Source organism: Eschscholzia californica, unplaced genomic scaffold (genome assembly GCF_041429995.1).
Source record: "Eschscholzia californica isolate CP2 unplaced genomic scaffold, dmEscCali1.0.p SCAF_3, whole genome shotgun sequence".
NCBI classification, from domain to species: Eukaryota; Viridiplantae; Streptophyta; class Magnoliopsida; order Ranunculales; family Papaveraceae; genus Eschscholzia; species Eschscholzia californica.
The window spans coordinates 20,644,742-20,658,412 of record NW_028238420.1 but is presented as its reverse complement, the minus strand read 5'-3'; the positions used below and the strand labels follow the sequence as shown (position 1 = coordinate 20,658,412).

General features: G+C 36.4%; 1 protein-coding gene across 1 annotated transcript; it reads right to left on the bottom strand.

Moving 5' to 3' along the window:
• Positions 1 to 6,095: 6,095 nt before the first annotated feature.
• On the bottom strand, positions 6,096 to 11,540 carry LOC147548972 (pyruvate decarboxylase 1). The gene is made up of 7 exons (XM_086669612.1): positions 10,766 to 11,540; positions 9,064 to 9,227; positions 7,317 to 7,878; positions 7,142 to 7,230; positions 6,834 to 6,951; positions 6,556 to 6,744; positions 6,096 to 6,424 (listed from the first exon to the last, which is right to left on the bottom strand). The coding sequence occupies exons 1-7, from the start codon at positions 11,240 to 11,242 to the stop codon at positions 6,254 to 6,256; spliced, it is 1,770 nt and encodes a 589-aa protein (XP_086525738.1). The 5' UTR covers positions 11,243 to 11,540; the 3' UTR covers positions 6,096 to 6,253.
• Positions 11,541 to 13,671: the final 2,131 nt, after the last annotated feature.

Genomic DNA, 13,671 nt, shown 5'->3' with positions numbered 1-13,671 from the left:
ACTATGTAGAAGGGGCTCTAGAGAAACCAGACCGAGATGTGGTTTAAACAACCAGATCCCGGTCTGTTTGGAACCAAACCAGCCGGAATCTAGTTTCAACCAACCAGATCTCAGTCTGGTGGGTATTAAAACCTGGCCGGAATCTGGTTGGTTTTAAAACCAGATCTCATTCTTGAACGCTAACTATCTATTTATAACAAACTCAACTCTCTCTCTACATATATATCTCTCTGTATAGTCTTTTTCTTCAGTTACAAACTTCTCTTTCAATTTTCTCTCTCTAAGTTCTAACCATGGTGATGAACATCTTAGTTACTTGTGTGCTGGTTATACTGGTACTCATACAACTCTTCAACTCTTGTTAGGTGGATTTAAAGTTGTTATTGTGGATAATCTTGATAATCCCTCTACTGTTGATATAAGTTTGGAAAATGAATTTCATAATTTGTTCTCTGATTGTGTGTTCGACTAGTCTTTGAAGATCAATAATCGTTTCTACCAAGAAGAATTGAGCTTTTTGTTTTTGACAAGTTTAGGGTTTTCTGCTTACTGGATTCTCCAGATAAAGTTGAGTACAAAAATTGTGTTTAAATTCATCAGTGTTGTTACACTTTAAATGTGATTAAAGAATTTGGTGTTGATTAATGGAAAAGAAAATTAAGGTTTACTGATGATTGTAGGTTTGGGTATATAAGATAAGAGACAATTGGGTTAATTAGAGAGAGGTTAGAGAGAAAAAGGTGAGAGAGAGAGAGAGAGAAGTCTGTTTAGAGAGGGAGAGAGAACATTTTTTTTTCATAGAGAGGATTTTTTTTATGTTTGAAGGTCGCCGGCCGGAAAATTTGTCGGCCAGCGACCTTCGCCGGTGAAGACAATGAGGTGGCAAGAAGATGAGGTGGTAGAGAGAGGTGATGAGATGGAGGAGAGAGAGGTGATGATTGGTTAACGGAGTTATAACGGTAACTGAAAAAGAGGGTCATTTCTGAGTATTATTGTTTTTGACAAGTTTAGAGTTTTCTGCTTACTGGATTCTCAAGATAAAGTTGAGTACAAAAATTGTGTTTAAATTCATCAGTTTTGTTACACTTTAAAAGTGATTAAAGAATTTGGTGTTGATTAATGGAAAAAAAAAAAGATTAAGGTTTACTGATGATTGTAGGTTTGGGTATATAAGATAAGAGACAATTGGGTTAATTAGAGAGAGGTTAGAGAGAAAAAGGTGTGAGAGAGAGAAGTCCGTTTAGAGAGGAAGAGAGGAAATTTTTTTTTCAGAGAGAGGATTTTTTTTTTGTGTTTGTGGTCTCCGGTCGAAAAATTTTCTGGTCGGCGACCTTCGCCGGTGAAGACAATGAGGTGGCAAGAAGATGAGGTGGCAGAGAGAGGTGATGAGATGGAGGAGAGAGAGGTGATGATTGGTTAACGGAGTTATAATGGTGACTGAAAAAGAGGGTCATTTCTGGGTATTTTTGATAAAGTAGGGGGCTAGGCAGGAAGCCGGTCTTAAAGTTGGGGGTATTTGGAAATAACCCATTTGTCTAACAAGAAATACATTGCCTTATAAGGTATGTGGTTTGGTTAGTGAAGCAAAATTCGTATAGTAAAGACTATAAACCAAAATGAAATTTGAAAACTAAGACCAAAACTTTAAAAACCAAATGGTCAGATTAAAATATTTTGTCATGTAAGTGTGAAATTACCATTACCAGTTTCCGTTTTGTTAGACACAATATTAGAATAACGTTTTGGTTGATGTGATATTCAAGATGTCAGACAAAAGACAAATCCAACATCTGATGACGACAACTTTTTTTAAATTAATCGTACAAATGGATTTGTTACGAAAGCAAATAACGTTTTTCTGAAAACATTACATCTTTCATGAAAAACAAAATACAATATGCTCTCGCCAGTGAACAATCAAATTTGTAAAAAATACTTTCAGGTGAAAAATAAAAATTGATGAGAGAGAAAACGAGAAAAATATATTAAATCTGTATTTTCTTTTTTTTTGAGAAACTTTGAGAATCCATTAAAACTAGAAACAAGATTGGAAGATTGATCTAAAAAAACATATTAGAAGGTGCAAAAAAACATATTTAAAGCTACAAAAATCAGATTTACAGTTTCAATCTCAGATATGAAGTTTGATAAACTAAAAAGTCTTTAAAGTTGCTTAAACAACCATGTTCATCTTTGCTTCATCAGAAAAAACAAAACCTAAATGAAGCATGACAAAAACCAAAACGAAACATGACGAAAGCCAAAATGAGACATGACCAGAACATGAAACGAAGTGAAGAAGATGAATGAATATAAGAAGGAAAAAACCCAAGCCAAACTTGATGATGGTGAGAATGAATAAAGAAGAGACCAGACGGAAATTTTTTGAAATGGGTAAGAAATCTAAAGGGTTATTAATGATGATGGAACATTTATAGAATGTCATAAGAGGCTTTATAAAAATAATAAATGAGGTAACAATTAAGAGAAACGAAAAAGACTAAAAAAAGTATTTTAAGTTGGACCCAAAACCCTTATTGGGTTTTATTTTGGACTATAAATCCATGACTCCTTATATCAATATTAGGATGGATCCCAAATACCATGTTTGGAGTGCCGGAATAAAATATGATTCCGGGGAATCACATTCTCGTATTCATGTGAGTCGAATATTTTAGTTTGATCAAAAATAATAATTTAAATTCTGGCAGATTCTTAATGTGGTGTTTAGTTCGTATAGAAATATATTTTAATCACTATTGTATACAAACTCCATCAGTTTTGCTGCATCAAAGTCCCCCTACATCGAGAAATATAAAAATTAAATCTATAGAAAGTAACTTCAACTCCCCTTACTAAAGCTCTTCGCTAATTTTTTTTTTTTTCTTTTCAAATGGAATTAAATTGATTGGAATAAAGAAAGAATGAGAGAAAGAGAATGAAAAAAATAGAGAGAGGGAATCACATTTGAGCGAGAGAGAAAGATAGCTGCTACGGCGGTGGTTGAAACCCTAAATTTTTAATTTTTTTAGTTGTGATCTTATATTAAAGACGATTTTTATTAGGTCATTCTTATATTATAATTAAATACAACTGTGTCTATAAATATTAAAATAAATCATTCCGGAAGAACGGGAATCACAAACTTGCCTGTCTCTAGGTTTGTTATTATCCTCTTTAGGGGGAATTCTCTCCTTCGCCAAGTCATACAATAATTTAGATTGTAATTCTCATAAATAACATTTCATTCCACACCAATCATGCACGCTAAACATGGCCGAACTTGTTTGGCCAAAACTTTAAGAAAACCTTTGATCAACCATAGTGTCCCGCTTACTTTCAATTCCTTTCTTCCCTCACAGGCAACACACATTAAGTTAGAACCTGTGAAAGTTCATGTGTGTTGATAGATTAGAAGATATAAACCAAAATCAAGAACCCAATAATTTACGTGGTTCGGTTGGAGCATCACGACTTACATCTACGAAGAAAGCCATTAATGGTTGTATTATACTATCTCCACAATCGTGAGATTGATTGGTTACAACTCGATAGACACGGTGACTCAATGTAACTCAATAATCTAAATACATAGAAGTCACTTGTATTTACAGAGTGACTTAAGATATCTTAGTTTCCTACAACTCAATCTAGGCTAAGTACAAGATAACTAAATAATATATTCTACATCTTCGTATATCTTGGACGATTGATATTTGATATCTTCAGATCTCGGTCCATCTCGATCCTTATATTGTAATAGAACCTAACCAAATTAGGTAAAGCCATAGTTTGGTCTATGTATAAATATTAGTGGTACTATGGAGTGAAATTTTGTTTGGCACACGAACACTATACCCCAGATTCAAGAATCTTGGGGAATAAAGAAAATTCTCCGGGGAATAAATTCTCAAGGGAATCCAGATTTTTTTGAAAATTCTCCGGGGAATAAATTTTTTGGGAAATACAGAATACATTTTTTTGAAAGTTCTCCTCCATCTCATATGTTCTCTCTGCCACTTCATCTTCTCGACACCTCATCATCTTCTCCGGCGAAAGTCGCAGACCGGCGACCTTCAAACATAAAAAAATAAAAATAAATAAATAAATAAATAAATTTTCTCTCTCCTCTCTCTCTCTCTTTAATTTCTTTTTTCTTTTTTCTTTTTTCTCTCTCTCTAGAACAAATCTAGAGAGAGAGAAGGTCTGTTCTCACGAACAGACCCTAATTTTCAATTCGTCAACTATCAAACCCTAATTTTCCTCTAATCAACTGTATATTTTTTAGTTCAAAAAGTTGTTGATTAGCCTCTAGAAACTATAATCTTCTAACTAGACCTAAAATGTCTTATAAAGCATTCAATCACTTATAAAAAGATATAATTCTACTCTTTACTTGAATACTACAACTCAAGAAGGAAATAACATAACATCAGTAAAGAAACCTAGATATTTTAGGCGATTTGATAAGAAATTAAAACCATGAACAGTTCTAAAAAATTCAAAATAAAGCGACAAGATTAAAACTGTAAGAAATTTGGAGATAATCAACTTATACTGTATATCTTTTGATTTGAAGTAATAGAAACAAAAATAGCAAATTAGAGCTGATGAAAAGCAGAAGTTGAATTTCAACAAGATAACTTCCGATTTGCTTCAATGAACTTTCAGAATCAACAAATTCAAGCATTAATACATATAAGAAAGTTTGGATCATTCATAGAGATAACCTAAAACTTAAACATAGATTCATCTTCAAAAAGTGATGATCAATAAAGTGAGTAAGAAGAGGAAAGTTAGTTTGAAGAATAAAGCATGAGAGAGACTAGAGAGAGAAAGTAGAGAGAGAGGAAGTAAAAGTACCTGTGTGAAAGAGTTGAATGGCGCCATTGTGGTCTGTTCTCACGAACAGACCTTCTCTCTCTCTAGATCTGTTCTAGAGAGAGAGAAAATAAAAATAAAAATAAAAATTATGTTTGAAGGTCGCCGGAGAAGATTATGAGGTGTCGAGAAGATGAAGTGGCAGAGAGAGAGGTGATGAGATGGAGGAACCTTTTTTTATAGCATCTTCTAAAATTAGAAGCCCCTTAGCAATAAAAAGAAACATAAAAAGTCAATCTTATTTGACTAGTTTTAAGAAAAGTCTTTATTCCCCGGAGAATTTTTTTTATTCCCCAAAGTCGCAGCCTTCTTAAAAATGTTAAGCAAGTAGGTAACTTTTTTAAAATGATCAGACTTGAGCTATTTATGGTAAAAGATGCTAGAAAGGGGGACGCCTTTTTTTGAATGGTGCAGCGTGCCTTAGTGGTGGCCAACGGGTCGTGTTTGGTAGTTGTGGCGTGTTAGACACGCCACGGCCACGACACCACCCGTTTGGCAGTTGTGGCGTGTTAGACACGCCACGACCACGCTAGGTTCAGCCGTGTCGTGCCCAGACCACAAAGTGTGAGCAGATAAACGATCCAGTCGTTGCCGAGTCTTTTTTCGTGGTGGTTCCGGCCGTTGCTGTGCCGGGTCGTGGCTAATGGGCCAGCTATTGCCGGTTCATTTACGAAATTATCTATTTATTTATTTGTAAACAAAAAAAAATAACAAAAGGAAACACTAAATATTTTTCAAATCAGACGTTGTGATCTATGTTTAAACTTTAGGATCTATGTTTCTACTTTCAACAAAATGACAATTTTGTGAAGGGTTAGCGTGGCGTGGCGGGTTACGAACGTCACGGGCGGTGGTCGGTCGTGTTTCCGTTCCTAACATGTCGTGGTTGACGAGTCTGGGAACTTAAAATCTCAGACCCGCCACGACCCGCTTGACCTCTGACGGATCGGCACGACACTAGCGTTCCGTGCTGTTTTGTGTTGCCTTATGAACGGGTCGTGCCAGACTGTTTCCGGGCCGACACGACCCGTTGGCCACCACTAGCGTGCCTCAAACGTAGAAAAAAAAAATGATGGTTAGCCAGGACTGTAGATCTAACCCATGAAAAAATGAAGTGTGTCCCTTTCAAGTTGTAAAGCTGAAATTTTCGGAAGCTTCTACTTCAGTCCTTGAAATTCCCACATTCAGCTTTAAGTTCATACGCAAGTTCCTAATTTCTGATCACTTGGCGGATAATTTAGCAAAAGACAGAGGACAAACAGACAAAGTAGCATTCAAACATCAGTTCGATTAGTTCCTGCACCTTTTCATGTGAACTCTGAACATAATTGGAACCCTGAGGTTTAGTTATACATTTTCCCTTACAACAGTGTTACTGAGGATTCGGTGGACGACTATTAGCAGCAGAAACTCTTGATCCCCATTCCAGCAGCTCTTTGCTTGTATCATCTTTGTGCACCAAAACCTCTATGAAACACAAGGAATCCTTTTCTTCTCCTGTAGCAATGGTAATTGCTTCGACTAGTTCTTCTTCAGTTTTAACCTGCATTTCAATTAATTCAATTGGGTTCAGGATCAGGTTCAGGTTCTTGCGTTGGAACCCATGGAAGCAAGAACCATCTTATTGATATATTCGGAAGTTAAAATGACTTGGAGTTGAGTTGTGATACGCACCTTGGTGGTCCAACATTTGCCTTCTCCATTGTGGATGGCATCAACAAATTTGGTGTAGTTCCAGTTCTTTATTACATTGTATGGTCCATCATGGATCTCTACTTCAATTGTGTATCCTCCATTGTTGATGAGGAATATGATACTCTTCTGTCCGTGACGGATCATTGTGGAAACATCCTGAGCTGTAACCTAAACGAAGAGGAAAATAATAAGATTTTCGTTCGATTGCTTCTTGAATGACCAAGGTCTGACAAAAGAAAGACATCTTTGTGACTCACCTGGAAACTCCCATCACCAATGCATGCAATGACTCGCTTATGTTTGACCGCTTGTGCATAACCAAGAGTAGCACCGACAGACCATCCAATTGATCCATACTGCATTTGGAATTCGTATCTGCATTACGATTGATGAAAAAATTATGTCAAAATTAGATAAGAGGTATGAAGCCTACTTCAGTTAGGTGATAACACGAGTATCTCCCCACTACAGAGATCAGAGTTTGAATCTTGTTGTTTCTGGAAAAAGAATTAGATAAAGGAGGTCTGGCGAATGGTCTTTTAATATTGAATTTCCGAAAGCTCACCCGCAGTTTTCAGGGAGATGTAATTTCTGACAATTGAACCACGAGTCCCCCGTCTCTGCGATAACTGCTGTGTCTCCACTCAGCATGTGCTGTTTATGAGATCAAAACAATAAAATGAGTAAATGAATGATAATCGAAGTAACAACGGAAAGAAGGGGTCAAAGATAGTGGTTACCTGAATGTGTTTGAACAGGATGTTAACTCGTAGAGGTTCATTTATCTCACGCTTGAGAGCAATACCATGTGGAACGAAGATTCGACGATAATTATCCACACCAGTTGTGTTCTTTTTCAGTTTTGAGGCCAAAGCGGTCAAGAAGTCAGCCATGAAAACCCATCCAAAGGAAGGTCCATTTCCAACAGTCACACGGTTAGGCTGCACAACAATTGCTTTCTCCTTCTTTATCAGCAATGAGTACCCCACAGAACTATAGTCGTTAAAAATGGGACCGACAAAAACATAGGCATCAGCAGACTCTACAATTTCTCCACAGAAGCTGGAACTGACGGCGCCCCAGTATGTTCCGATGAAGTGGGGGTGATGCTCAGGTACCAGTCCTTTGCCTGATGGCATAACAGCTATTGGATACCCACTTGCATCTGCTAGTTCCATAAACGCTTCTTGGGCTTTAGATACCCTAAGTTTTGGGCCACCGACAATCACGGGTTTCACAGCCTTATTTAAGAACTCAGCTGTTGCCTCCACTGCAGCTTCGAGGCCCATTTGATTGCTAACCCTGCAAACATAAGTAGCTAGTCACTTTAGAATTCTACGAAAACTTCTCTTCAGCAGCGGCACCTAACCCGATTGTCCTCCTAATAATTCCATCTGTCCTAAAGGTACGATTTTTAAGGGTTTTATCGAAATTACCCGCAATTATTTTTTTCTTCATCTGAGTACCCTTTTTAAAGGAACCTGCGTCGAATTAATCTTATGGTTCGGGACCCCCAATATCTCCACTATCGCTTTCTAGTTTTCACAGTTCCGTCATGCCATTTTAATTGAATTTTCAAACAATACTCAAAAATTTGAATTTTACTCTCGCAAAGTAGGGTCGACAAATGATTTTCTCCTATAATTTTACCCTCTCTAGTTTTGAGAGGAGTAGTTGTTTACGGATCATAAAAAGGAAGAACCAAATAAGGCTTTCTTTTTAGAGTTAATTCCTATATGGCCCCCTACTTTGTGACCAGCTTCCTTTATGGCCCCCTTTTTTTCATAAATTCAAATATGGCCCCTATTTTCATAGAAATGTCCTAACTACCCTTCCTTTAAATCTTTTTTCAAAATAAAATCAAAAAAACAAATATAATTCCACCTCACTTCCCTCTCCACCACTTATCTCTCTCCACCTCACCTCTCTTCCCAAATCATCTTTCTCTCTCTCCAACTCACCTTTTTCTCTCTCTCCAACTCACCTTTTTCTCTCTCCACCTCACCTCTCTCTCTCCACCTCACTCTATCTTCTCCGATGAAGGTCGCCGGCCGGAAAATTTTCCGGCCGGCGACCTTCATCGGAGAAGATAGAGTGAGGTGGAGAGAGAGAGAGAAAAAGATGATTTGGGAAGAGAGGTGAGGTGGAGAGAGATAAGTGGTGGAGAGGGAAGTGAGGTGGAATTATGTTTGTTTTTTTCATTTTATTTTGAAAAAAGATTTAAAGGAAGGGTAGTTAGGACATTTCCATGAAAATAGGGGGTCATATTTGAATTTACGAAAAAAAGGGGGCCATAAAGGAAGCTGGTCACAAAGTAGGGGGCCATATAGGAATTAACTCTTCTTTTTAATACACACACGCACACACATATATATAGAAGAAATGACAAAAAATATTAGGTTGAAGTCGGACAAAGAAACGAACCATGAAACAGGATTTGCGCCTCAAAACCTAGTTCAGAATCATAGAGAAGAGAAGAAAACTAACCTTGGCGCAAGAGAAAAAGGAACTGGCTCCCTGGCGAATGTTGGGTGAGGAACTCCAGGCAAATTACAACTTATACTTATATAAACCGGCTTACTTTCTTTCAAAGCAGTTGATATCGCAGTGTCAATCAGTTCATGTGCATCATCCAAATTGTTAACTACCGCCTGTGATTTCCCATATCCACCAACATTGATATAAGAAATAATTAGTTTCTTTCTTCAATTCTCAAGGTCAAATAAAAACACTATCAACTGGCATAACAGGGTTTTTAGCATTAAAATTACTCATAGCAATATCTAAATCAGATTAGAGTGGTGTTTGTTTTTTCTTTGAATCTGAATCTTCTGAGTCGGACCAAAAATCATTCCACATCAATGATTCAATCGAGTGAAACACAAAAAACAGTCTGTAATCTGACTCAGGTCAGTTAAGATTCTGACTCAGATTTCAAACCAAAAGGTGTGCGGCCTAACCACTCGACCTTTGTGCTATAAGCAGGCGGCTTATTAATACGCCAAAACTCAAGAACGTATCAATGAAAGCAATTACGCCAAAACTCAAGAACGTATCAATGAAAGCAATGAACGTATCAACCTTAGGTTGTGTTTGTTTTTTTAAGTGTGTCTGAATCTGAATTAGCTGAATCTGAATTAGCTGAACTGAAATTGGCTGAATCTGAAATATCTAAATTGTTTACAAGTCAGATGTTTGTTTGTCAAATCTGAATAATTAAGTCTGAAACAAAATTTTGACATTTATACCCTCGTGATATATATAACCCACAGAAACCCTAACCTCTAAATTTCTTATCCCCTTTCTTGCTCTCTTTCTACACGGCAGTTGCTGCTTCTCTTTCTCCTTCCCTCCCTCCCGTCTCCACTCTCTCTCTCTCTCCAGACGAATGAGAAAGTTTAACCCTCGCCAAATCCTGCAAGGGTTTCGAGTAGAGTCCAGATTATATAGTTAACCATGATCAGGAAGATGTGAAGAAGATCTGGAACTTCAACTTGAGAGGATTAACGTCTATTATAATGAAGCTAGTTGTGGTAGAGATGTTCGTTGTGTCGTTCTTATGGATCTTGAAGGCGGTATTATGGATAGTCTTTGTTTTGTAATTTAGATCTTTAGATCTTTCGTCCTAAATACTTTGTTTTGGGTCAGAAAAATAACCTGTTCTTCTAGGGTTTATGTTCTTTTAGGGTTTTTCTTTGTGCTTATCGTTCATCATTTATGTATATAAAGAATACATCTTCCTATTTTAATTGTTTTTCTGTGTTGTTAGTGTGTTTTGTGATGAAAGTTTAGGGTTATGTGGTGGTGGTATATTTGTGATCAGAGGTGGTGTGTGTGGTGGTGGTGGTGCGGCGATGGTATGCGGTGGTGCGGCGATGGTATGTGGTGGTGGTGATGATATGTGGTGGCAGTGATGATATGTGATGGCGGTGGTATGTAGTGGCGGACAGGTGATGAAAGTTTAGAAATGTTTACAAAAATAAGAAGGCAAAAAGGTCATTTCGAACTTTTCAGAACTTGGACCCTTGTAAAACAAGTCTGAAATAAGTGGGTTCATATTCGGCCAATTCAGACAAAAATCTAATTCAGATAAGTTTTCAGATTTTCGTAAATTAAAAATCAAACATCTTTCAGATCTGAAAAAATAAAAAAACAAACAGCACCTAAAATCAACGAAGTATGAACTGACCTGATTACAAGTAACAGTTTGAAAGCAACGAAGTTCTTGACTAAAATCAGGTAATCCAATAGTATGATGAAGAATCCGATTAGTTCCATAATCATTTGAATTTGGTCCACCAACAATACAAATAACAGGTAAATTCTCACTATAAGCACCAGCAATAGCATTAAGAACACTAAGTCCACCGACAGTAAAGGTAACAACACAAGCACCCACACCTTTCGCACGTGCGTATCCATCGGCGGCATAACCAGCGTTAAGTTCATTACAGCAACCAACAAGGTTGAGTTCAGGTTCAGCAATTAAATGGTCTAGTAGTGTTAAATTGAAATCACCTGGAACAGAGAAGACATCTTTCACACCGACTTGAACTAATCGTCTTGCTAAGTGACGGCCGAGTGTTGATGTTGTTGTGGTGGGTCTAACTGGTGGATTGGTGGTGGTAGGATGAGTTGTTGAGCCAATTTGATTCTGGGTTTGCATTTTTTTTGAGTTTTAGAGAGGGAGAGGGTTTTAGTCTTTGAGAGAAAGAAAGGTGGTTTGTGAGATTAGTACTCACACAAATATATACAAATAGCGATTTGGAGAAACTATGGGCGGGTTAGGATTGGTCGAGATTGTGGGTGGAAAACAATGAGAGGAGAAAAATAGGTGACAACATTTGTAGTTTTGACACTTCATAAAGTTCATTGATAAAAATATCATTTTATGGAAACTGGTTTTGGTCGATGGTTTGGAGTTTTTTTTTCTTTTTTGTTGAACGATGGTTTGGAGTTTGGACATTAGAATTATATCAATGGGAGGTTAATTAATAGAAAATGCTTGTTTGGGTTAATAAACAATTCATAATAACAAAAAAAAAAAACCTATACTTTTATGAGAAATTATATTCTTCCCTCTATTGGTTTCCTCTCCTAGCCCTCCGTTGACGTGGCGAAGTCTCACTCGAGCATATTCTCTCTTTTGCTCAAGTGAGACGTCGTCACATCCAGGGAAGGCTATGAGAGGAAACCAATAACAGAAATGGAGTCTTTGAAACTTTTACTTTTGAGTGAGTATCAACATCATCTTTCAACTTAAAAGCTTAAAATCTTACACTAATAGTAAGGAGTGGATGGTGCCTTCTAACCCTTCCACTGAATGAGTATCAACATCATCTTTCAGCCCAGCCAAACAAATCCTCTTGGACAGGGTCGTGTTTGAAGGGGTCAGGGCGTCCGTCCTGGCCCCACCTCAAAAGGACCCACTTCCTATAAAAGGGCCACTGTCAACGGTTATATAACATGCAATACTCATGTAATCATCTAATGACTACTAGCTCCACTGGAAATGGTGATTGGCGTCCATGTTATTGACCCGGGTACGAGACCTGGCCACCACATTTTGAAGTATTTTTTGGATGAGAGTATAATTGCTCAATCAAGTTTTATTTTTGCTCCATTACACTTTGTCTTAACCATTTTCTAATTTTAAGTGTTTTTTAAGAAATAGAAAGCTAAGTTTTTTTCACAAAAAAAAAACTTAAAACACATAATTACACACGTGAATCATCTATGATTTTCCTCACCTTACATTTTATTCAATTTTTTGCTCGTAATTTATTTTTGTACGAAAGGTCCGCAACTACATTTAGCCCAGGGCCCTCAAATTCTCAGTCACGCCTCTGCTCTTGGAGGCCTGCCTCCATAGGTCCCCAGTAATGGTGGAAGCCTTAGGACCCTCATTCCTATGTTTACTTTTCCTTCTGGCGGCAGGGGTCCATTCCCCCTCCTCCATAGGAAAATCACCAGTCATATGGACAAATTTAATCTTGTTTTCGTTTAAAATATGCATGTAAACTTATATATATATATATATATATATATATATATATATATATTTGCTGACATTTTGGATATTCTTGTAGCATTTTCCTGATTATAACAGCATAAAATGCGTTGTTAAATTTTTTTTTTTAATAACTTTTCTTCTAGCATTTGTTTAATGTTTGCACATATGTTGACAACTCTACCAACGTCTTCTAAACTATGAAGAATCCATCATATTTCTACAAACATAAATAAGTTGGATTTAACTACAATAGAAGCATATAGATTTTTCGCAAAGGTTTACATTTTTATTCTTTTACATTGATGTTTTCTGATCATTCAACATGTTACCTGATCATAGAATAGATGTTAACACAAAATTCTACTACCTCTTACATTTTTTATTCTTTTACATTGGTCCTATATTCACCCATTTTGGCCAAGCATTATATGGATATACTCAAAGTTAATCAAAAAATATTGCCGACATCGTTGTGATATTTCTAACAATTCTATGATATATTATAGCATTTTCCATTAACTCTCAACATTTTTAGCGTATTTCACGAAATTTGTACTAAAACTTAGAGTAATTAAAATTAAGAGAAATTCATTACAACAAAATCAATTAAAACATAATCCATTACAAGAACTAATAACTTAAAGATTTTTTCTATTCATCCTTCAATTGATCTAGTAACAACCAAGTTAGTTCAACCATCTTCCTTTGCGCTTGTATTGTTAAATCTTTGGCTAACATTCCGTGTGAAAAATGCTTACAGTTAAATTCGATCACAAATTCATCTACGTGCAAAATCACATAAACTACAATCTTCCACAATCTCGTCAGTGAATCTGTAAAATATATTACTGTTCAAACAAGTATTTGTAGTTCATGGGATGATAAAACAAAAAAAAAGGGAAAAGAATCGAAATGTAAAACTTTATGGAAAATCTTTACAGTTGTACTACCGATAAAGTAATTTTGAGAGTAACGTTGTTATGCTTGTAAAATATGTTATGTTTTGTCAGAGTTTAAAAAAAATTGGTAAAATTTTCACAATTTATGCAAAATCAAAGAAGTGCTACAACAAATTTGAGGGT

Excerpts from the sequence above, each read along its gene's own strand:
- LOC147548972 (XM_086669612.1), bottom strand. The coding sequence starts at position 11,242 with ATGCAAACCCAGAATCAAATTGGCTCAACAACTCATCCTACCACCACC. Across the intron at positions 6,745-6,833 it reads TTGGTGATGGGAGTTTCCAG|GTTACAGCTCAGGATGTTTC; the intron begins GTGAGTCACAAA and ends CTCTTCGTTTAG. Across the intron at positions 6,425-6,555 it reads GCAAATGTTGGACCACCAAG|GTTAAAACTGAAGAAGAACT; the intron begins GTGCGTATCACA and ends ATTGAAATGCAG.